The sequence below is a fragment of the Sorghum bicolor genome, chromosome 10 (genome assembly GCF_000003195.3).
Source record: "Sorghum bicolor cultivar BTx623 chromosome 10, Sorghum_bicolor_NCBIv3, whole genome shotgun sequence".
NCBI classification, from domain to species: domain Eukaryota; kingdom Viridiplantae; phylum Streptophyta; class Magnoliopsida; order Poales; family Poaceae; genus Sorghum; species Sorghum bicolor.
The window spans coordinates 52426176-52452434 of record NC_012879.2 but is presented as its reverse complement, the minus strand read 5'-3'; the positions used below and the strand labels follow the sequence as shown (position 1 = coordinate 52452434).

Below are 26259 nucleotides of genomic sequence, written 5' to 3'. Positions count from 1 at the left end.
TTACACAATTTATTATTTTAATATATATTTAGTGTTTTATGAATATATTCAAGAATTTGATGTGACGAGACACCACAGTCCCACCCTCTCTCCAGTCTCCCACTGATGACCCGATCAACAGTGAGGTTTCTAAAAGTTTTTAAGATTTTTCGCCGTATTAAATTTTTAGACAAATATATGGAGTATTAAATATTTATAAAAATAAAAACTAATTATATAATTTGTATATAATTTGCGAGATGAATTTTTTAAACCAATTAAATGATAATTGATAAATATAAATGAAAGTGCTGCAATAGCTACTGCTAAAAATTTTCGCAACTAAGGCTTTGTTTAGTTTCTTCCTAAAATTTTTTCATGACACTATAGCACTTTCGTTTGTTTGTGATAATTATTGTTCAATTATGGACTAACTAGGCTTAAAAGATTCGTCTCGTAAATTTCGACTAAACTATGCAATTAGTTTTATTTAATACTCTATACATACATTTAAAGAATCGATTGACAGGAAATCTTGAAAAAGTTTTTGGATTTTGGTCGGAAATAAACAAGCCCTAAATAAGACGTGAGAGACAACTTGTCAGAGTAGGCACTCGTCTCCAGCCGTGCCACGTCCTCGTGCGATTACTCTATTCCCGATTCGTTTCCCATGCTACGCGTCTTCTCGTCCCCGCCGCGTACTCCATCCATCATCCCGCGCCCTCCGCGCTGTGCGCGCTCAAACTCCAACGTCTGCCAGCAGTCTGCCACCGATATATGCCTATCCCGAGCCCCAAACTCACTCTCACTGCCACATGCCACCCGCATTGCTCAGCTAGTCAGCTCTCCTCCACTCTACCTCCGTCAACGATCGCGCTCGCGCCTCGTGAATTTGCTCTCCGATCTGTATAGTAGCACACTACACATCCTGTCCCTATCCGTGTTGAACTGTTGATCATACGTGGTAATTTCCATCCAGCACTTCGTCACCATGGCCATGGCGCCCGCATGGCTGTCCGCTCCCCGTGCCGCCCTCTCCCACCTCGATGGCGTCGTCGTCCCCGCGGCCGCGAGTCGCTTCCGCTCAGAAACGGCTGCCCGTGTGGTGGCCGTCGTGTTCCGGCCGAGGACGACCGTGGTTTCTGCCGCGGCGCAGAGGAGCCTGGTCGCGGTGGCGGCGGCGACGGCGACGGTCCCTGCTGCTGCTGCGGGAGGGGATGATGAGGCAGGCACCCCGTTTGTCGAGGAGATGCGGGCGGCGGCCATGCGGCTGCACTCCAGGGACCAGGCCAGGGACGGGAGGAACGAGGCGCCCATGGAGCCTCCCATCGCCAAGTGGCAGCCCACCGTCGATGGTTACCTCCGGTTCCTCGTCGATAGCAAGCTCGTCTTCCAGACGCTCGAGGCCATCGTCCACCGCGCCGCCGTCCCCTGGTGTGAGTATCGTTTGCTTGTGTGTGAAAAGTCATGCTTTGAAAGTTGATTTATTGAGATTGATTGAGAAAAAAAAAATACAACTTATAAGACAAGCGAACATATTCTATTGGCATTATAGTGATTTAGGCCTTGTTTAATCTACCTAAAAAATTTCAAATTTTCTCGTCACATAGAATTTTACGGCACATATATGGAACATTAAATATAAATGAAATAAAAAACTAACTGCACAGTTTAACTGTAAATTACAAAATGAATCTTTTAATCTTAGTTACTCTATGATTGGACAATGTTTGCCAAATAAAAACGAAAGTACTACAGGAGCTGAAAACAAAAACTTTTGCGAACTGAACAAGGCCTTATTTATATAGATACTCCTACGTCTTTTCAGATGCCGAGTTCAGGGATACTGGTTTGGAGAGATCAGAGCCACTCAGGAAGGATTTGGAATGGTTCAGGCAACAAGGTCACGCGATTCCAGAACCATCAGCTCCTGGCATTACGTATGCTTCGTCTCTGGAAGAGCTGTCTGGGAAGGATCCCCCGGCATTTGTTTGCCATCTCTACAACGTGTACTTGGGTCATACTGCTGGAGGCCGAATCATCGGCAAAAAGGTGATGATGAATTAATATTATGTCTGAAACCATATGAAATCCGTCATTATGCTTTTCCTTTCCAATAATCAGTACAGATTGCAAAGCAGTAGTAGTTGTTGTAGTATCTTAACCGACAGATTTGTGTTCTCATCTGTTCGTCAACAGGTTGGTGAGAAGATCAATCTCCAGAAAGAGCTGGAGTTTTACGAGTGGGAGGGTGATCTGTCGCAGATGCAGCAGAATGTCCGGGCGAAGCTTAACCGAGTCGCTTCCGTAAGATCAATTCTCCTTGTTCCGCTCGGCTGTTGCTGAAACGAATACTGTAACTTTGAATAAACTGACAATAATACTGTCTCGTGCATGCACTTGCCTCTGTTGCAGGGTTGGTCTCGAGCAGAGAAGGACCGCTGCCTGGGCGAGATGGAGAAGGCGTTTACCTGCTCAATAGACCTCCGCCGCCATATGTTTATGCTCCCCTGATTTTGTCTATCAATACGGTTTACATGTCTGCTTCCATGTTTAGTTGTTATTGTCAATAATTTAACCCTGTTGCTCAGGAAACGTCAGATACTGTGTGTTTCATAAAATATGCCATAGAATTGGGCAACTAGCATGGAGATGATTGTATCTCTTTCTGCTGTCTGTAATTCTGGAAATTAACAGATTATTATCTTCTTAATTTGGATGGTTACCGCTTACCTACAACCAAATATTGCACATTGTCGACACGATCGTACTCGTCATCGTTGGCAGAGTTTTCTATCGTTCACTGACACACCCAAAAGAACAGTTTTTTTTTTGAGAAACCGGTTTTATATTTCTTTCATAAATTTTGGTGATTACAGCCCATTTCTTATAAGGACACCCTCGAAAGCAAATAAAAAATACATTCTAGTCCTTATAAACTCCTTCCGGTCTTCCTCGCCGCCGGCTGCTGGAGCGCAGAGCTTGAAACCGACTTCCTTCCTGGCAAAGAAACACAGTTTTTTTGTTGCTGTCTTGAGCAGCATATCGGATCTAATATGTACTATGAACACTGAACGACCCAACCAAAGAGGATGGTCATTGACCATCGTATCGCCAACCGACAGAAACTCCAACTTGTCGGACGACAAGTAACCCTAACTTTGCCAGACGACAAGTCCCCCTAAGGGCAATTGGACCACCAAAGCATGTGGAAACTCAAGACCAACCCAATTTCACTTCGTGTTGGTAAAGCATACTAGCGTGACGAAGAATTAACTTCGTGTTGGTAAAGCATACTAGCGTTGCCGGAGCCTAGAGCCAATACCAACGCCAAAGGTTGCAGCTTGAAGCCGAAACCCACCTCCATAGAAGACCGACGAAGAACATGACGCCACAAAGAAACAAAAGACCCGGCGCACTGACTCCACCACGGAAACCTAGAACAGTTGAGAGTGGCTTTGATTCTTTTGCATGCAGAGCCTCTACTACAGTTGTGTGTAACTGCCCCCTTCTCAGTTTGCCGGCCCAGCCCACGGACAATTGCTTAGTCATCGAGACCTTATTTGGATGCAAGCCTGGGCTAGTTGAACAGGCTACCTATCACACACACACACACACACACACATATATATTTGAACAAAGCCTATCACATATATAGTAGTAAAAAAATCTATTATACGTCCCAGAACATCGTCCTACTATGATTTTTCTCTTCAGACTCTAAAGCGACATCTGACCCCCTAAATTCTCTGAATACAAGCAGCATTCCTAACTGATATACTTGACGTACTTAAAGTATATACAGAAGAAAATATATAGGACCTGAGGGCACAACTGCTCATCAACAAATCTAGTATGTTTCATGACATGGCATAACAAAAGTGCATCTGCGGGAACTAATAATCTCAAGCACTACTGCAAATTAGGAAGAGCCTCAAATCCCTGGGTAGGAGTTACCCAAGAGAAGCAACATTATTATGCTTACCGTTATCATCGAGTAACAAGGCCATTATTGCCAAGGCCACACAAATATTTATATGTTCTCCATTCTGACAGCACACTAGTATTTTTCTCCCAGCAATCAAATTCCTCCTTGCAAAGTCAACTGCTTTTGGATAAGGTTTCTCATCAATGAAAATGGGTCATCCTTTGAACCTACAATTAATAGCTCAAGGTAAGAATTTTCTGATGAATTAGAAGGTAGCTTTGACGTGCTGTCACAGTTCAGTATGCAGTCCACACCAAGTCACCAACTAAGGCATCTCTAACTTGGAAAGTAGATCAGGCTGCAAGGTTCGATGTTCTAATCCAAAAGAGTAGAAGACCATTATAAGAACAATGTGCATCCATTGTACTGGTACAAGGATCCCCACTTGTACTGGTACAAGGACCATTCTGTGCACAATACACCCTATCTTTTTCAACAGTATCAGCAACTAATAGGAGGCGGCAGAAATTAGAATAAGGCCTTGTTTAGTTCACCCTGAAAATCAAAAAGTTTTTAAGATTCCCCATCACATCAAATCTTGCGGCACATGCATGAAGCATTAAATATAGACGAAAACAAAAACTAATTACACAGTTTGTCTGTAAATTATGATATGAATCTTTTGATCCTAATTAGTCTATGATTGGACAATATTTGCTACAAACAAACGAAAGTGCTACAGTAGCGAAATCTAAAAAAAATTCCGCATCTAAACAAGGCCTAATAGGAATGAAATGACATGATTCAAGCTTTGGCAGTTCATTTAATCAAATACGTGTCCTTTGTGAGATCCATAGGACGTAGCGGCTTTTGCAACCTGTTGCAAGAGAATGAATATCTGCACCACATGATTCTGTCCATTCATCGATACGCCCCTCTATAGCATTTTTCTCGGTGCCTATATAGAGCCCATACAGGCGTAGCGGGCAAAATAGGTTAACCGTAGCGGGCACGGCAACTGCCTCGGATCAAAGGTCACGGTTAATTGTGGTCTTAACCAAGGCGGTTGACCAACCGCTACGGTTAATATGTTAACCGAGGCGGTCACTGTTAAGTAACCGCTTTGGTTAATAACCCACGAGGAAGATTTAAACTTAAAATGGGTCTCTAACACAATATCTATAGCCCCCAGCAGAGTATCTATATGGAGGACTCATTTTAGGTATTAGAAGGGGTATAATCCAAATATAAGTATCTTCTTTTCTCGAAACCTATTTGCAAGAAGAATTTGTTTTTGATCTTGTCTTTAGAAAAGATTAAAAATAGATATGGAACATTTTACATATAGCACTATCTAAACTTGAAGTGTGTGTTTTATTTAAGGTAACGGTTGTTGGAGATAGACTGAGCTAGCCCAATTTTTATTAAATCAGAGATATTTTCAGCATCTCAATTCAGCATAGTACTCCCAAGTATATGGCACGAGATAATTCACTTGGACGCTTTTGTGGATAGCCGGCAGCCGAGAATAGCATATTGATGCCCCTAAAGTAAATTTACCCCTAAGGCAGGATGGATGCCTCTCAATCGCTCGGTTCAGGACAGAGCACCAAATGCACAGCGCCGTGACCTCCGCCACGCTCTGCGGCGCGTTGTACAGCGTGCTCGCCTGCCGCTTGATGCGCCGTGCCGTCTTGTAGACGCTCAGCGTTGTCGACGGCGCAACGTCGGCCGCAGCCCTGCCGCGTCCATTTACTATGCCACCTTAAATCCCATCAGGAACAAGGGGATTGGGAAGGAGAAGAAGTAGTTGGGACCTCTTGTCAGCTGCCAGCTTAAGAACTGATGCCATCTAGGTTCTGATACACTCACAACAACTTATGAAGCTGTTCTGAGTTGTTTTTTTTTGCCAAACACTTATTTCTAAAACAGCTTTATGGGTGAGCTATTTTTCTTTTTCTCTTTATAAAGACATGAGTAGGAATAAAGCTGGAAAAAGTAGCTTATTGCAGCTCTCTCCCCTATTTTTTTCTCATCTATGCATAAAGTAGTTGGTGAAGCTATTTTATTAAACACTTTTTTTTCTAAAATAGCCTAGCTTCACCTATAAAGTTGCTCATGAAGCTATTTTTTTTAAAAAAAATAGCTTTACTAATGAAACTAAGTTGTGCCAAACAAGCCCTTAGCTTCACACTCTGGGCGCACGGAGGCAGGCCCCGACGGGCGACGACACGGGCGGCGGCGGCGAGTGTTGGCCCAACAGGTCTCCATTTGCCAATGCGGACCACGACCACATTGATGAACTGCGTGATTGAGAGGAGCGCATCAGAGACGGAAGGCAGAGTACTGGGCCGGGAAGGAAAGAACCAGATTTCTCAGATCTAGAATTATGGGAAAGAGCCAGATCATATGAAGCGACTATAGATGACAACGAGCACATTACCAGCGGGTGAGAGATATATAGACCCACACTCGTGGGTCGAATCCAATCCGCCACGGGTAGAAGTCTACATCCACGCCCGTACCTACGGGCACAAAATACCCGCGGGTGCACCCGTGAACCTGCATAATAATAATATATGCATAGATTATAGAAAAAGAGTTTAAGTATGAAAAACAAAACTACCTAGCATTATAGCAACATAAAAATGATTCTCTTATACATAAATAGATACGAGAGATAAAATCATAAAGCTATGTTGCTTCCTTTGTATATAGTATAAGAAGGGACATACATATCACGAGGTTGGAACGGGTTTGCAGGTGAAGCGGGTGCGGGTACAAGTTTTTCATGCCCACAAGTCTTTACCCATTGGGTTCAACTACAAACCTGCACCCATACCCGCTTGCACAAAGTTGCACCCATACCTTCATACTACCGGGTTTTTACCTGTAGGCACACGAGTAATCTGTACCCATTGTCATCTTTAAAAGCAACACTGGTTCGACAGTCCCTGCTTTGAAATAGTAGCAACCGAGATGTCCAATGGGCCAGCCCGACACGACACGCTATGAGGCCAGCACAGCCTGGTGTTGGCAGTCACTATGGAGAATTTTATACTGCCAACTTAGACTAAAAAGAAGAGGAATAAATATATTTAAATCACATATGCTTTTGCTATTGACATAGTTCCACTTGTACCATGGTATTTTGTTTTACAGGATTTATAATGTGACAAGTGGAAGAAAACAATAAATAAAGAAAGCGCAATTTACAAAAGACGAATTCACAAGTGCGCAATCAAAAATAAATAAGAAGCCCACCTTCAACATCGAACTGGACCCAATCGTAACCCAAGCAGCAAAGGATGTCCAGCAGGGAGCAAGCCACGCGAAGGCGGTGGCCAGGTGGGGCCCATTAGATTGCGGGCGCACCTGGTTGCGGGCGCAACCTTGGTGGCGGCAAACCGGCCCCACCTTTCTCTGGCGGTTGCATGCCGTCATGCATAGGACGGTTTCACCTACTACCATATTTAGATCCCCGAACCGTCCTAGTTAGGCTATAAATAGATGGCTCCCCCTCATTTGTAAAACACACATCATTTGGAGTCTACATTTCCTCACACCTCTCACTTGTATCTTTAGTATTAGACTAGTAGTAGAGCATGGCAAGAGCTACCAAGGAGAGCTTGTCTCCTAGGAAGAAAGGATCCTCTTGGTATGAATCATAATCAGTCTTCTTCCATGAGCAAGTTCTTGTTATCTTTATATAATTGTGCTTATGAACTAGAGTATAGTTATGTCTATATCATGTTCATAGTATATGAACTAGTTCTTAGTTCTTGTGCTATGTTCTTGATATATTCATCCCTGTTCTTCATCGTTCATCTAACTTATATGAATAGATTTAGGGATGAGATGATGGTTCACTGGGCCGTTCTGGTTGCTCTTAACCTAGCCTGTCAATCCGAAGGGTTGGGGCCCGCGGGGGTTAAGAGTTGTTTCCAAATACGTGAACATGGTGTTTAGGTATGCGGAGATCAGTGGATATGCGGGTATCCCACGGGCAGAGGGGTAGGTGGCAGGGTGGTGACAGTCCTGTCATCCTTCGTATTCCCCCACGTTCGGATATTCGGTAGGAGTCATGTAAAGTCTCTATTTGCTGGCAGACCAGCTATGGGGATCTCCCTATCATCTCAAACCTGATCCTATCTCTAGACATGCTAGTTAGATGACTTACTAACAGTTCTTAGCACAGTTATATACGAACCATGCCTGCTCAGTAGTTATATTCTTTTATTCTTTATTTTATCTTTTATCCTTGAGGATGACCCAGATGTGTGTCCACTATCTCCAAATATCATATCTTACCCCTATTTACTCTATGCCTACCATGCATTTTAATAAGTAATCATGTTATAACCATGGTAGATATAAATGCCTTCCTACGGGAATTATAAATACGACACCCATTTACGGGTTGAAATGCTACAATGATAGTTCTCTATGCTTGCAGAGTTATTCTTATTTCATACTGAGCTATCGATTGGCGTACCTAAGTACCTTTACTTAAGATTGTAATCCTTGTGCACTCACCCAGCGCCGGGCCACAGCTTTGCATATCGTAAGTAAGGATGGTTAGGAAGGCCAATCTAGCATTACTAATCATCAGTACCAGACTGCACTGCCTAGGCCCGCGCCGTAAAGAGCCTTGGGTTATCATTCTGAAGTGATGGTGGTTAGGATATGCCAAGAACGTTTCTAGTCTTATCATTAGGGATGGACTCAAACTCTATCTTTAGTGGTTTCGCTAAGAAACGCCAACACCTGGTAGGGGTCGAGTTGTCACGGGCCACCATGACTCACGAGCTGAGCCGAGGCAGGCTTCGTGCCTGACCTATAGCTTAGGCACGACCTGTTGGGCCGTCAGGCTAGCCCAAAAGCACCATGCATGCGGGGCGGCCCGAGGTGCCAACGTGACCTACGAGGTCGTGAGGAGGCAAGGAGCCAACGACGTTGCCTGCTGGTGAGCAGAGGAGCAGGAGGTGACAGCGGTCGTTGTGTGCTCGCCTTGGAAGTGCTTCGCTGCATGCTCGCCAGCGTTGCCCTAGAGGTGATCTACGTGTCGTGCGCTCGATGACCTCGCCCAGGAGGTGCTCCGTGTGCCGCGCTCGCCGGCCCTGTGCTAGGAGGGGCCGCACGACCATCTGAAAAGGTCCTAATATGGCTAGAGAGGGGTGAATAGTCTATTTAAAAATCTACAAAGCACTAGAGCAAAGATTAGTACAACAAATAGCGTAATGCAATTTTGCTCTAGCTCTACAAGGGTTGCAAGCTATCTATCCAAGAATTCTAGTAGCTATAATCTAGGTTCAAACAAAGACTAAGTCACTACTTATACTAGAGAGCTACAAGTTTCTATACAAGAAAGTAAGCTACACTAGTTTGCAGAAATATAAAAGGAGAGGATGTGATCATTATACTGCCATGTAGAGGCAAGTGTACCAATTAATATGATGAAGACCAATCATTGAAAGAAATCCAATAAGACAATCACAATGGAGACACAAGATTTTTCTCCTGAGGTTCATGTGCTTGCCGGCACACTAGTCCCCGTTGTGTTGACCAATATATAGGAATATGAGGATGCTACGATAGCCAGAAAACAAAATTTTCATCATCATAAAATTGGATCTACTGTAAGTTATAGATCATGAGATTACCACTAGACACGCAGATGCAGTAAAAGCGACTCGTGTAGTCGTATGCGTCACACTAGTGTCGTGTAGTTGTGGGGTCATCCGCTCGTCCGTTCCTCTGGTACGGTTCATCCTTGTGCTCCAGATACAGCACCTCTGAGGTATCCACACATATCGAAAGGAAGTGTGGTGCCTCCAGACTGCTAGGTCTATGAGGAGCAATAGGCGCAGACGTGGGTGAGCGGAGGCGGCTGCCAAAGGGCATGATCAACCCTGGCCGCCCTCACCCTCTCTTTATATATGCTTCCCTAATGTGCTCCCGAGTTGGAGGCCCATTAATAATCCTAAGCCATGTCTAACTCAGGTCCAAACTGAATTAGGCTTCCAGCCCCTTAAGCGTGCGACCCTATGGGGTTTATGTATAGATAGACATAGCCCGAGTACTCCTACTCAACCATTAGTTGATAACGGCCTCTAACAAGATGTGTCAACTCCTATACATATGCAAAGATCATATCAGACGAACCACCACAAACCATATACTTGTTATTTTCTTGCCACATGATATTTGGTCCAACTCTTAGGTTAACACTTAACCCAAGCATGGCCATGTGTTTCTTGATCTAACCATTAGAGTGATTCAGTGATATCTCTCTCATACAGAGAGGGGAAAGTTCTATCTTGATTGTCTATGTCTCACATTATGTTTCTCAATAAACCCGAAAACCACATTTATAACTACCTAATTATGGAGTAGCTTTGATAGTCTCTGAGTAGGTCGTTTTATATCTTGAATACATGTAACAATCTTAGATGTAAGGACATAACATACATGATGTGTATAGAGATAATAATAACATATCATATCGGGCAATGTTTTCAAGACGTTCGATTAGTCGCGATTAATCGCGAGTAATCGTCCTAGACGGTTGGAGCTACTCGACCAGGGCCTCCGACTTGGCCAGAACGACCAGGAAATTGGACGTCCGATTAGTCGTCGTCCAGTCGCGATTAATCGTCCGTCCAGGCTGTCTAGCGTCCAGTCAGGAGATGATCCAGTTAGTAGATGGGCTGCATCTCAGAGTTGGGCCTAGCTAGCTACCTTATATTTTGGCCCAAGCCCATTAGGGTTTATATTGTGTACCCCTCACTCATTTTAGCAGGTTCATTCACTCCTCTCACCTCTCCCGTGTCCAGCAGCAGCATTCACCTCCATTTCTGTCCTCCTCTCCTCTCCCCTCTCCTCTCCTCTCCTCCCTTTCGTCTCCAAGCTGCTGCTGCTCCTCTCCTCTCCTCCCTTCCGTCTCCCAGCTGCTGCTCCTCTCCTCTCCTCACTTCCGTCTCCCAGGCTCCCAGCTGCTTCTGCCTCCCTTCCTCCCTTCCAGCTGCTGCTGCAAGCTTGCAGCTTTGCAAGGGAGGACTGCACGACGAAGATGAGCTCGTCCTCCTCAGGTCAGTCATCACATTCTCGCTCAAGCTTGATGTTCTACCTGTGCTTGAGCTTGATGCTTTGTTTCTCTGTGTACTTGTGTAGATCTAGATCGGCAGCGGAAACGTGCAGTGGAAGTGTACATGCCTGAGGCCATTCAAGGAGAAGTTGGTTCTGCTCCAAGCTCCTCAGTTGCATCAGGTTCAGCTGTTGCTTGTTCAGCATCCTCAAGTGCTCCAGATCTTGCATCTCTTGTTGAGAAGGCCCTAGCAAAGCTACCTCCAGAAATGGCTGCTAAAGCCAAAGATCCCAAGAGGAAGGCCAAATCTCGAGACCCTGGATGGAAGTACGGGTGGTGGCCAGATATTGCAAGGAAGGACAACGTGCAATGTATTTTTTGTAAAAAGGTAGTTCCTTCAGGAATCAGTAGGTTCAAACAGCACCTTGCTGGATGTTATTATGATGCAATTAAACGTGAAAGTTGCCCTGAGATTATTAGGAGAGAAATGGAAGTTTACATCAAGAAGAATACAAGGTCAGGAGTTGTGGTAGTTCCTGAAGTTCAACAAGGTTCTGAAGAGGGTGAAGGTGATGAGGTTACTGAAGTTGAACCAGAGAAAGCACCTAGTTCTGCGACAAAGACCAAGCAAAAGCATGCACAAGAAAAGAGAAAAATAGGTCAAGCTTCCATCGCTCTCTATATGGCTGCTGGTGGTTCATCTAAACCAGCCAATCAAAAGAACTCCAAGTCAGTTGTTGGCATGCTTCGGAAGACACCAGAAGAGGTAGTTTCAGAAAGGCACAAATTCAAGACTTCTCAGCCTACTATAGAGCATTACACAAAGAAAGAGAGCAAACAAGTTGTTGATGACCATGTAGCTGATTTCTTTTATGAAAATCGTATACCATTCAATGTCATTAACTCGAGAAGCTGGGAGATTTTGCTTGAGTCAATTGGACAGTATGGACCTGGGTACCGCTCACCATCCATGCATGAAATTAGGGAGCCATTGTTAGAAAGGGCTGTCAACAAGACAACAGAACTGAGGAAGAAGCACGAGGAAGCTTGGAAAGAGTATGGTTGCACTCTCATGTCTGATGGTTGGACTGATACTAGCCATCGTCATCTAATCAATTTTCTTGCAAACAGTCCAGCAGGGACCTTCTTCTTAGGTTCAGTGGATGCATCAAGTGAAGTAGCTGATAAGGATATGCTAGCAGATTTGTTGGAGAAGCAAATTGACAATATTGGAAGGGAATATGTGGTGCAGGTTGTCACAGACAATGGGTCCAACTTCAAGGCAGCAGGAAGGATTCTAATGGACAGGATCCCACACTTGTTTTGGACACCTTGTGCTGCCCATTGCCTGAATTTGTTGTTGCAAGACATTGGAGAGATTAAGGAGTTCAACACTGTCATAAATTCAGCAAAGAAGGTGAGCAGATTTATATACAAACATGGGAGGATACTAAATCTAATGAGACAACAAATAGGTGGGGATCTTGTGAGGCCAGCTGTGACTCAGTTTGCTACCTCTTATCTTACTTTGGCAAGTATGCATAAAAATAAGAATGGCTTGAGAGCTTTAGTTGTCAGCGAGGAATGGCAGAAAAACAGCCTCTCCAAGTCTGCTGAAGGCAAACGAGTTGAGAATATTATCTTGTCCGCGCCATTTTGGAAAAAATTAGAATATTGCTTGAAAGCTTCATAGCCACTTCTCGTTGCTCTACGGATTGTAGATGGAGATGAGACACCAGCAGCTCCTGAGATCACTGCAGCCATGGATGTTGCAAAGAACACCATTAAAGAATCTCTAAAAGATAAAACTGATTTACTTGACGAGATAATGGTGTTATATGATAAGCGGTGGGAAACCCAAATGGAGCAAAAGCTATATGGGGCAGCCCTTTTCTTGAATCCAAGCAAGTTCTTTGCCATAAGGGAGAAAGACAAGAGACAAGCTGGAAGATTAAGAGGCATGTTCAATCAAGTTCTATGGAAAATGGAGACTAATGACAATGTGTCAACCAAGATTTCACAGCAAGCTGATGACTATGAATAAGCCGAAGGCGAAGGCTTCTCAATGCCTTTAGCTATAAGGGACCGAGAGAAAAAGAACCCTAGTAAGTTTAGAACATTTTCTTTCCTTCAGTTGTGCTAATTCTAGTCTATGTGCTGATTCTAGTCTAGTTGTGTTTCAGTTCGTTGGTGGTGTTCCTATGGTGGCCATGCATTTGAACTACAATGTTTAGCAAAGAAAATAATCAGTCTTTGCTGCTCAGCATCAGGTTGTGAGCGTAGCTGGAGTGAATTCTCTAGTGTAAGTATCATTGCTAGAGTGTTAGTGGCTTAGTGTTGCTGCAAATTGTAGATTAATGTCATGTTCTCATGTTACTTTTTCTGCAGATCCACACCAAAAAGAGGAATAGATTAGAGCATAAGAGGTTAAACAAATTGGTTTATGTCAGTTACAATAAAAAGCTGATAAACAGGTTTCAAAAAATTCGAGAACTTGGTTGCAAAGAAAAGAGGAGCAACCCTCTCTTGCTAGAAGAGTTTCAGTGGGATAGTGAATGGGTGGATGATAATTGTGGTGAGGTGCCTTGGGCTGTTGTGGATGAAGTTATTGGTGCATCTGAGAATCTAAGGGGTCGCAACTTACCTAGGGCTGCTGCTACCCGTGCTGGAGCCTCTGTCCAGAAGATTTATACTAGGAACAGGAAGCGTCCTAGGGGGACTTCTGCAGCACCAGATATATCTGGAGGGGAGGAAGATGATAGTGACCATGATACTGATGCGAGAAATGAAACCCAAGAAGGTCAAGATGCATCTGATCCTGTGGTATCAATGGAGGAGGATGAAGATGGAGATAGAGGCTTTTGTGTGGATGCTGATTTACTTGAGTAGTTCTTTTTATCTTTGGCTATTTTGCCTATTTATGTACTTTGTATTGGACTTGATGTATGCACTATTGTAACACCCAAAATTTGATTTTCAAATAATAAGAATTAATTTGATTATTTAAGAATTTTTGTGAGCATTTGAATCTAGCAAAATAAATAATTATTGTGCAAATTAAAATTCACCATAAATTAGAAACATGAATTTGCATTCATGCTGGAGCATCTTTATTTGATTGTGTTGCTGACATTTGTTGGAATTTATTTGCTCTCAAATTCTATTCAAAAAGCCTTTTGGAAATTGTCTTAGAAAAAGAAAACAAAAAAAGGAAAAGGGGAAGAACCCCAGCCAACCCCGCAGCCCAACTAATCCCCAGTCGGCCCAGCACCCCCTTCCCCTTCTCTCCCCCGCGCCCCGGCCCACTCGGCCCAGCAGCGCGCGACTCCCCCTCTCTTCTCTAGCTGACAGATCGGCCCCGCGCGTCAGCCAGCCGGGTCCAACTTCTCCCTTTTCCCTCTCTCGCTGCCACCTTGGGCCCACCTGTCACCCGTCTCCTTCCGCCCAACCGTGACCGAGCCGGCCTCGATCTTCCACAGTAGGAAATCCCAATTCCTTCGGGATTTGATCGCCCCAACTCTTCTAAAGCCCTGCGGTTTCCTCTCTACTCTGTTTTTCCTTTTCCAAGCCACGGAAGGAGCCCTAGCCGACGCCGTAAGCCTCAGTCGGGATCTCACCGTGGAGCAGATCGCGCCGTCGCCGTGGTCGTCATCTCTTCCTGCGCAAAGATCGTCGAAAAGCTGTGTTCCGAGCTTCGCAGCAAGGTGGCGGAACCTCCAAGCTTCTTCCTGTGACCTCTCTCAATTCCAGAAGCCCGTGCAGCCTCGCCGAGCACCGCAGGGGAGCTCCCGTCCGCCATTGCACGCTGCGCACCCTCCCCGAGGTCAATCCGAGCCCTGAAGACCCCTAGGTGAGTTCGCGTGAGACCCCGCTTCGTTCCCGTGCCCTTGGTCTGGATCCTAGCCCACCGTAGCGCGCGTTCCACATCTCTGGCGATGCTCCGGCCAAGGCGCTGCCGCGGGGTGCCTGTTCTGGCGGCCGGCCGCCGCCTGGCCCCCTTGGAGCGATCCTGAGCAGTCCGATCAGAGATCGATGGCCCAAAACAGAAGATACCCCTTCGGGGGGTATTTTGTTAAAGAGTCCTCGAAGATTTCCAATTTAGAACCCGCGATCCTTGGCGTCTTCTAGGAAAGGCGTGTCACTGCTTTGAAAACGTATTTTCGTTCAGGTTAAGACTAAATACGTTTTCTGATATTTACAAGTTTGCCATTGGATTTAAATTGCCCATAGAATATTCGTTTTAACTCTGATTCAATCCATTCAAATTTCATTAGATTCGTATTTACGAGCTCTACATGTTAGAATTATTCATTCTCTGTTTTGAAACTTTTAAATTTCCTGGTATTATTTAATTAATTATTTCTCTATAGGAAATCTTGGAAAATGCATAATTTCTCCGTTTTAATTCCGATTTTCGTGAACTTTACGTTTATGTGATCGTAGCGCTGCGTAGAATATTTTGATAAACTTTTATATTTGTTTTACCACTGTTTGGTGTACTGTTCTAATTATATCTTGTTTGCTTCGTGTATGATTGTCTACATTGGATTGCGTGTTGTTGATTGATGATTGGGATTAGACGGTGAGTCGTACGTTGGTGCTCAAGATCAAGCATTTGAAGACCAGCAGGCTCAGGAGAGCTTTGGACAAGGCAAGTATAACTTGGGATTATCCTTGTTACCTATACACAATTAATATAACATTTATCATATGCATGCTATCACCTTGATGACCTTAGCAAAATCATAGATGATTGTTATTCTGGATTCCTTGTTACCTTTTTTGGATATGCATTTGGTAGTTCTTGCTAGTGCTTGATTATTAATACATGATCTTGTAACATGAATATTTGAATATACAATAAACAATAAAATAAGCTTTCTAGCAACTTGAATATAAAAGGGTGGAAAGAACTCTTGCTTTTGCTCGATTGATCTTGACCCTCCATAAGAACTTATCCCTTGGCAAAAGCTGGGACAACTCGTACAACCATGAGGGCTATATGGCTCTGGCTTTAGTCAAGTATGAGTAAGCTTTTCTAGCTTGTTAGAGGTTACCCGAAAGGGCGGAGGGGCTGAACCGTTTTGGGTATAGTGCGAGCCCCTGTCCCTATGTGTATAGGCTGCGCGTCATTATGCCATTCGGAAGGGGGATATCTATATCTGCGCGCAAAGGAAACCTTGCGGCCCTAACATGTCAGACGAACCTTTGAAAGACTTCATAGTGAACCCTGCCAACCTTCCTTGGTAGTGGGTTAAGAGGCTGATCACCTCGGACGAAAGGGTAAATCACGACTCATGGGTAAAGATGTACAACCTCTGCAGAGTGTTAAATCTGGTATACTAGCCGTGCCCACGGATACGGGCGGCCTGGAAAACTGACGGAATAGATGGACACTGATGAACGTGAATAATGATAATAAATGATGGTTTATTATGTTGTTTATATGTGTTATTCTTAATTCTTGTATACATTGATTGTGTGGTTATGGGATTAATTACGCTACCTTGACATTTGCTATCCAATGATTAAACATGTTATCAACTATTAAAAGCTAAATACAGTCAAACCAGTGTCAGCTATTTGAGCCTCATGAACCTCTAGTTATACTTGTTGAGTACGATATGTGCTCACTCTTGCAATTGTCAACACCCCAGGTTATACTAATGATGATGACTGGAATGAGGACTATCGCTATGAGTACTAGGTTTGGAGTCAACCAGTCAACAGTGTCCCTGTGTGGAGCTTCCGTCGAGAGCGTTGTTTACTTCTTGCTATCATTTTTGTATGAGACTATGTGATATATTATATTCCGCTATATAATAAACACTGCAATGGTACATTTGAGATTTGTCTACTTATGTGTGCGACTGTTTATGGGGCACATATGAGTCTTTTATGCATCCTATTTTATTCTTAAAATATGGGTGTGACAACTATGGCTGTATGGCAGTGTCAGTGTGGCACTATGCAGTATGCACCACTATGCACTATGCAGTTCTTGACTGGTTTAAATTATGTGCTTTACTGTGTTCATTTGGTTTGTTGAGCACTTCATTGCCTTTCACCTGATTGCCTTAATGTCTTTGTTAATGTGCTTTATTTTTCTATAATTTCAGTTTGGCAGAAGCGGCCAACAAGACAAGACAGGGCTCTGCAGCAGCCAGGTAAGTGGCTAGCTGACCTATCCAAACTCTAGAGCCTAGAATATATATATATATATATATATATATATATATATATATATATATAATGTATATTGTATATAGCTACATAATATATATGATATATATCAGTCTCCATATGTAGGGGACGACCAGGACGACCAGGGACCTCGTCCAGGGTCGATTAATCGGCCTGGACGACGACTAATCGTCCTGGACGACCTGGACGGTCTCCCAACGTCCAGACACGACCAGCCGTCTTGAAAACATTGATATCGGGTCAGTCCAGCCCTATGTCATACATGTGCCCGCATTACTAGTTCGACATCTCTATGTCTATGACTTGTGAAACATAGTCATCAACTAATGCATGTGCTCATCTAATATTCATGTCTGTTCTCATACAAACTTTGATCAGGAACAACTTAAGAATGACCATACAAGTAAAAGAGTTTTACAAACAATTCATATAATTGTCAATCAATACTATTTTGTCTTTAATGGATATTCATTGAACATATAATATATGTCATGGATACAATCGCATAATTATCATCTCTATGATTACCTTTAGGGCATAGTTCCAACACAATACTTGGTGGTACAACGGCTAAGAGGTGTAGCATGAACCTCATCCTCACTAAGACACCGTAAGAATCTACCCACAAGTGAGGTAACTCAATGACACGAGCAATTCACAAGTGAGGTAACTCAATGACATGAGCAATCTGCTAGAGTTACCTTTTGGCTCTCCGCCAGGAAAGGTACAAGACCCCTCACAATCAGCGGAAGATGACCATGAACAATCACCAACTCGTGCTAATGCTCCTCCACTGCTCCAAGCTATCTAGGTGGCAACAACAACCAAGAGTAACAAAAATCCGCACCTCAAATGATCCTCAAGTGTCACTAGATGCAATCACTCAAGCAAATGCACTTGGAACCACTTCCAATCTCACTAAGATGGTTAATCTATGAAGGAGACGAGTGGAAGATGTTTACTTAGGCTCAAAAAGATGTCAAGTATGTCAAAATACCAAAAGAGTGAGCCCCAAGCTAGCCAAATTATGAGTGACAAAACCTATTTTATTGTTTACTAAATATGTGTGTGTTGTCGAAAAGAACTCTGCACAATTACTTTTCAAATTCCAGCGGCAGTGGTTCATCGCCATATACTAATGAGAGCACAACTCATCCAAAGAAACCTAGATCAGAATTTAGTCAATCAAACATGATTGCAGACCCTGGAAAACGCAAACCAATTGATGATTATGAAACCGAAATTAGAGACCAAGTAAAGAGAGCATATGCTTTGAGTGGTCCAACCCAACCTCGTGAATTTCAATTTCCTAGTAAATGGATTGGTGGTCAATGGAGATCATTTCAAAATACATGGTTTGATGAATTTGATTGGCTAGAATATAGTGAGTCCAAGGATGCAGCTTATTGCTTATATTGCTATCTTTTCTTTAATTCGGCAAAGCCTGAAAAATTTGGGAGTTCTGTCTTTGCACATCAAGGTTATGTGAATTGGAAGAAAGCTAAGGATACTTTTAATAAGCACAACGCTTGCAAGACTCATGTAGAGGCTAGGCTGAAGTGTGATGACTTTATGAACCAAAGGACAAGTGTGGGTAAAAAATTAGTTGAGGTAAGCAAGGAGGAAGAAAAACGATATGAGATTCGTTTGACATCTTCTTTAGATGTTGCAAGATTTCTCATATCACAAGGGCAACCTTTTCGTGGAGATGATGAGAGTTCTACCTCCCTCAACAAGGGTACATTCAGAGAGATGGTTGATTGGTATAAAGATAAGGTTGATATAGTGAAGGATGCATATGACAAAGGTTCTAAAAATTGCCAAATGTTATCTCCTGATATACAAAAGGACCTTGCAAAATCTTGTGCAGAGGAAGTCACAACTGTCATTATGGATGAGATTCGAGGCAGAAAATTCTCGGTGCTTATTGATGAGTCTCAAGATGTATCAATAAAAGAGCAAATGGCAGTGATTCTAAGGTTATTTCTCTACAATTGCAATTTTGTGCATAGATTATTTGTACAATTATACTAACACATGAACAAATGTGGTGTGTAGGTTTGTTAATGATGAAGGAAAAGTGCTGGAGAGATTTCTTGGACTTCAACATGTTCAGAGTTGTACTGCTATTGCATTGAAAGAAGCTTTAGTCGGTATGCTCTCAAGTCACAATTTGTCTATCTCTATGCTTCGTGGGCAAGGGTATGATGGAGCTTCTAATATGAGAGGTGAATTTAATGGGGTGCAGAAATTGATCCGTGATGAAAATCCTCATGCTTTCTATGTGCATTGTTTTGCCCATCAATTGCAACTAGTGGTTGTTACTGTTTCGACTTCTAGTGCAGACATTGCAGATTTTTTTAACTATATTCCTTTAATAATCAACAATGTGGGTGCATCTTGTATGAGAAAAGATGCCTTGCTTGCAAAGCATCATGATGTTTTGCTAGAAAAGATTGAGAATGGTGAGATTATGACTGGAAGAGGTTTAAATCAAGAAAGTAGCCTAGCTAGGCCTGGAGATACTAGATGGGGTTCACATCTTAAAACTTTGCTTCGCATTTTGGTGATGTGGGAGGCTGTCATAGATGTTCTTGAGATAGTGAAGAAAGATTCCGTTAAACCAACAAATAACGGTGGAGCTTTAGGTTTAATTGGAAAAATGGAGAGCTTTGATTTTGTGTTCATCCTGCATTTGATGATAGAATTGTTGAGCATGACAGATATTTTGTCACATGCTTTGCAAAGGAAGGATCAAGACATAGTTGAAGCAATGCATTTGATCACAGATGTGAAAGAAGGCTTGCAGTATATGAGGGAAAATGGATGGGAGCCATTACTCAAAAAAGTGAAAACATTTTGTGAGAAGAATGAGATCGAAGTGCCAGATATGGATAAGGAAATAAATGTTAGAGGGACATCTAGACGAAGAAAGCAAAAGGTAACAAACATGCATTACTATCATGTTGAGATTTTTCTTGTCGCCATTGATGCCATCTTGACTGAGTTGAATCATCGGTTTAGTGAAATTAGTTCAGAGTTATTGGTATGTATGGCTGCTTTTAACCCAAGGAACTCCTTCTCTAATTTTGATGTGGACAAACTTGTGAGGCTTGCTGAAATTTATGCTGAGGATTTTGATATTGGTGACCTTACTGTTTTGCCAAATGAACTTAGACAATTTGTGAACCGTGCTAGAAGAACTCCAGAATTTCTTGGATGCACTGAACTTGGAAAAGTTGCTGAAATTATGGTGAAGACTAGGATGCACACATCATATAAATTGGTTTATCGTCTGATTGAGCTAACCTTGATACTACCGGTGGCAACGGCTTCAGTTGAGAGGATATTTTCAGCCATGTCCATTATAAAGACAGATTTACGTAATAAAATGGGTGATGAATGGCTCAATGACTTGATGATATGCTATAATGAGAGGGAGATATTTAGAAAGATTGGTAATGAAAAGATCAAAAAGAGGTTTCAAGAGATGAAAAAGCGTCGTATGTTATTGCCTAAAAAATTAGTGGTATGATCTATTATCTTCTAAATTCATAATTTGGAGGCCCATATATGTTTGAATACTCAATTTTGTCTATTTCTGTAGATTGCTACTTCGGATGAATAATGCGTGCCAATATCAGGCGTCATTTGTTAGCTTCGTAAATCATAATTGGACCTTTTGGTATGAGTGACCTACATCCTTTATTTTTTTATGTTACATTTTGCAAATTTCATCGTTAATTGAAGTTTCAAATATAAGACTTTCAATTTTTTTATATATTTATCTATTGTGAGTGTTTTTAGTAGAGCTAAGTCGCTGTAAGACATTTGTTCAGCCCCCCCTAAATTTTTTTCTGGCTTCGTCCCTGCGGGTACAATATTTTAAGCAGAACCTTATTAATCGGATGTGAACACGTGAGCTCGAGGACTTCATATCAATCCAGTATTCATATCGAAACTGGATCGTACATGGTTGTGTGAGTAGGGATAAGATTTGGTATCACGGGGTAAATGATATCTTAAGTCAAACAATTTTAAGTTCAACCAAATTTATAGTAAATAACATTAATGTTCAAGATACTATGTAGAATATAAAAAAAATTTATAAAAAAATAATAATACTTATTTGGTGTCAAAAACATTAGTTTTTTTGAAAAAAATATTGGTTAAACTTGAAACAATTTAACGTAGGACATACCTAATACATCAATTATTTTGGCACTATGGAAGTATTAAGAATCTAGAAAAAATCATTTAATTTATGTTTCTATAAACAAGTACTATTTTCTCATATATATTTTTTATGCAAGTCAAATCTAAAGTTTCTTAATAAATTGTAGGCATAAAATTGGATTTAATTTTAAATTAAACTTAAAAGTATTTTAAAACAAGTTCAAAATTTTCATAGTGACTGAAGATCATATCATAGACACATGTCATAAAACATTTTGAGCCATCTTTTCAGAGATCGGTAGGTCCTTCTCTAATCGGGAAAAAAAATCAAAAAACAACGTAAAAATTGAAATGTCCACGGAGGACTTCTGGTTTTCGTTGGGCCTAGCGAAAGCAGGCCTGACCGAGGGGGTAAAAAGGGTTGCTGGGCTGATTTGGCCGTCGTATTATAGGAAAAAGATAGAAGGGAAAAAGATAAAAGCTTTTTTCCCTTAGTTTTTGAAAATTGATTAATAAAGTTATAGAAGTTTGAATTTAACCGACACAATCTTAGCCTAACAATCAAACAAATCCCAACGCACCACATCAGAAAAAATTCTAGTCCTTACATTTGGTTTTAGTAATTTCATAAAATGTGTTATTTTGCCTATGTATACATTATTGGAAATTAAATAAAATAAAACATTTGATTATAATTAGAAATTTTATTTTTAGGATATTACACTCCCCACTTTGGAGGCCCCTCCTTCGTTTGTGGGAATTGTGTTGCTTCCTTTGGATGGCGTCAAAGATTTGACTTTTTGAGTTAACTTGTGAGAGCACCAGTGATCGATCATAAGTCTTTAGCGCTTTGGTGTTGCTTCCTTTTGAAAGTGAAGCTTTCCCTTAGGACTTTCGCAGCAGGACATAGGGTGTGTGGTGACTGGTGAGTCTGAACTACTGGAAACAAATCTTCATGTCTCTGATTTGATCTAAATTGCCTCACTAATGCATTTTATTACGTAATTCAAGTTCCACTTCAATCTATTTTGTTGTGCTTGTTTATGAGTGCAAGAACTTAGTGAACTTGCCAAGAAGAAACACTTAAAGAAGCATTACAAGGTTTGGTTCGTGATCATACAAGTGATCAAGGGTCATTCTAACTATGTTTGCAAGATTACTATAACAAAATGGTCACATAGATTTCTACATACTCCGCAGGCACATGACTCGCTCGATGGATTGTCATCCCATGTTGATAGGCAATGACGTTCTGGGGCTAGGGACTCTAGGCAAGGTAGTAGGAAAGTAGTTCAAACCATCTTTTTTGTTTTTTAGCCCTTTATATGCCTTTGCTGTTTTCATGGCTGTTTTCGTGTATTTTAAATGGGAACATAGTATAGGATAAGTTATGCTCTCTCGATTGGGATATAGGCAGCCTTATCTTTATAGGTCTGAATTCTCTCCTATAATATGATCAGATCACAAAAATATAATGTTCTTCAGTTCTTCTGTTTTAATTTCCCACAACGTGCAGATGTCATCAAAACAAGGCTGAGAGCGAGCATGAGTAGTCAAGCAAAGCGGGCTTCCTGGATAGTAGACTAAAAATGGGTTTTAAGGATTCTGCTTTCCACAAAACTTAAGATCTAAATACAGACCAAATTCAAAATACTCTCTATAGAAATACAGATTTAGGCGAAAAACCCCCACTCCAATAGCCTCTTTAATTGGTTCTTTAGATATAGACGTACTCTATTATGGATTTTTCACAGCTAAAGATAGAGAGCAAGAATGGTTCTCTAGAATGCGTGATATAGGAAAGTTGTTGAAGGGCAGACTTAAAACGGTTTTAAGGATTCTGCTTTTCATAAAACTTAAGCTCCAGGCGACAAACAACCCTTTAAGAGCAACTTTGAGATACTCTCTATAACATCCTTTCTTTTTTTTTTTAACAAATCTCTAAGCTATAGGAATGGAAAGTTTGGTAAATATTACCCTCCAACCCTATAATATCCCTTCTAATTTATAGAAATAGTGATTTTAGTCAATATTACCCTCCAATAGTCTCTTTAATATAATCTTTAAATATAGATGTTCTCTATTATAGATTTTTCACTAGTTATTAAGGATGGGCTCTCTAGAGCATACACCGTATATTGAAAAGAAGTTGAAGAATACAAATATATAGAAATCATTTTTTTACTCCATAAATCTTTAAATAATACTTTATATAGAGCAAATAAATTTTATAAAAAAAACTCTTAGAGATACTCTGAAGCATCCATCATAATACTTTTTTTTACAAAGCATACGCGAGCTTTATTAATTGAAGATAGTTACTATAAATTTATTAATGAAACTAGGGGATTCATCGTCCCAAATACAATCTTTGTTAGTTTGCCTAGCTCGCCTTGCCAACTCATGCCCTACACAATTAGCATCCGCTCCATATAATAATCCATTCATCATAGATAGCAGCTGCCGAGTTTGCTGAAAAACCTCTGTCCTTCATCGTTTCTACCAACTCCATACACTCTGAATGAATGATAAGCCTATTACCTCCAATATGTTGTGCCAGCAAAAGACCTTCCTTCAATGCATATGTTTCAGCCATAAACGCATCAATTACATGGGGAACAAAGCTATGCGCTGCTGCAAACACTCCTGAGTGATCTCGAATTACAACTCATATGCTTCCACACCTCTCATCATCATAAAACAATGCATCCACATTAACCATGATCATTCCTTCTCGAGGTTTTTGCCACTCCTTTTGCACAGTTGCTTCCTTCTTCATCGCCATTTTATAGTTTCTAGTTAGGATAACAATGGATAGAGCTGACCTATGTGATCTCTGAATAATTTCTCCATATGAACATATTGTCTATGCTCCCATCACCAGATATAGCATCCTCTTGTCAAAATGAGTTCTTCCAAACCAATATCCATGGCCCGAACTTGGTCACTCCTTCATATTATCTCCTCTAAGGCTATTTGCCGGCTACCATAATTCAGGGTATCCAAAGCAAAGAGCTTGGAATATCATATTCCCTTTTTTGGAACCAAATCATAATAAATTATAAAGGCCAAACAGTCACCATCACTTTATCCGAGGCCTGATCGTCGAGCCTCAGCAAGGCAGATGACTTGGCCCCTAGTTCTGTCTCGTCCGAGACCCAGCCAGGCCTTGGACGAGACCAGACCATCTCCGACTCGCCCGACCCAACCCCGGAGCCTTAGGAAGATAGTTGGCAAGCTTTCGCCTCGCTCGAGCCTCGAGCTTAGGCGCCTTCTTCTCATTGGAGGCGCTCGAGGCTTCTCCGTGACGTCACCTACATTAGGGCCATGATATGACAGATGGGACACATGTCATATCCCCACGCCCACGCTCACTCCACGCAGAGCAGGGCATGATGGGTATTGTGCTATCCACTTTCGTCACTGTGGCATCTGCCCCCGTCACTATGTGTACGGCTGAACCCAGAGATGATGCCACAAGTCATTTCCGGCTCTTATAGTCACGCACCCGTCAGAACCCCCCAACATGGACACGGAAAAAAGGCCTCGGGAGTCAACACAGAATGATGAACAGGGTCGGTATGGCTACTACAGGTACGAACATCATGTCCATGGCATCGGTATGGCACGACACGAACGCTGTAGGGACAAACGCACCCATACGACGATCGTGACCGGCTACAGCACAAGAAATGGAGAGCCACACCTTCACCGCACGATGCCATGATTCATCCCTTCGGATCAAGACCAAAATATTAGAACACGTACACATGTAACTCCGGCCTCCCCTTGTGGGCTATAAAAGGGGGGGCAGGGTCCCATTCCAAGGACACGCTAAGACAGTGCAACACACACCAACGCAAACAGACAACAAGCACACCTCTCTCATACATAGAGTCGAGATCTGGGATTCATTTCCTCTCTCGTATTCCGGTTGTAACCACTACTACGGACACTTCAGGTGCAGGATAATACAAAACTCTTTCTCACACGTAGATACAAATTCACTAGTTAGTGTTGGGACCGCAAGTCCAGATACCTACAGTATTGAACCAGATCCATCATAATACCTTGATTTAACTTATATCTGCCTCCTATTCTTCTCTCCTATTCAGCATAATTCTACGTGGTACCTACACCCATTTTTATGTCCCATCACTAAGTTGGGCCAAACAGTTACGTTCACCCGACCCACCCTTATCCATAGTTTCCGCGTGTCGCCGTCATCCACCGACAATTTCTAAAATTGCACGCAATGATGGAAGCAACTATGCAACCCTAGAACACACCGCAAACGTAACGCCACATATCAGCACGCACGCCTACCGTAAAAGAAAATTTCGAAATGTTAGTATACTGCATACGTATCAAAATTTATTTACGGCTTTCCCGGTGGCCGGTGCCTTGATTCCACTGCCAGCCTTGCTTTGTTTATAATTTAACAAGCTATGGGTGATCAAAACTGCAAGCAGGTACTCCATACGTGAATAAAAACTGACATATATTTCGTCCGGATTTGACGAAACTTTGAGATAATCGAGTTGTATATATGTCTCCCTCGCAATTAAGCAGCTAGCATTAGACCAACGAGTGAATCCCAGGGCTGTTACGTGTACGCCGGCTGCCGGCCTGCTCTGATGGACTCACGGGGTTGCTGTTTTTTTTTGGTGGGGGGGGGGGGGGGGGGGGTAAATTTTGCTAGTGACGATTTTCAAGCTCACTCCGTGACGGCACCGAAATCCTCTGCCCGTTATAGTACAACTTTTCCAAATTCCTATGGACTGAAAACAAAGCTCTATTATGCACTTATTTGTATATGTCTCGTTTGGCTGAGAAAAAAATACTGCTAAATGGTTGTTAGATTTGGCTGATAAATACGGACGCG

The 26259-nt window shown here is 42.1% G+C and overlaps 1 protein-coding gene across 1 annotated transcript; it reads left to right on the top strand.

Annotated features, from left to right (window-relative positions):
• LOC8065071 (heme oxygenase 1, chloroplastic) lies at positions 729-2723 on the top strand. Its single transcript, XM_021449115.1, has 5 exons — positions 729-885; positions 959-1415; positions 1808-2031; positions 2179-2286; positions 2395-2723. Exons 1-5 carry the CDS (start codon positions 757-759, stop codon positions 2491-2493), a joined length of 1017 nt encoding a protein of 338 aa, XP_021304790.1. The 5' UTR covers positions 729-756; the 3' UTR covers positions 2494-2723.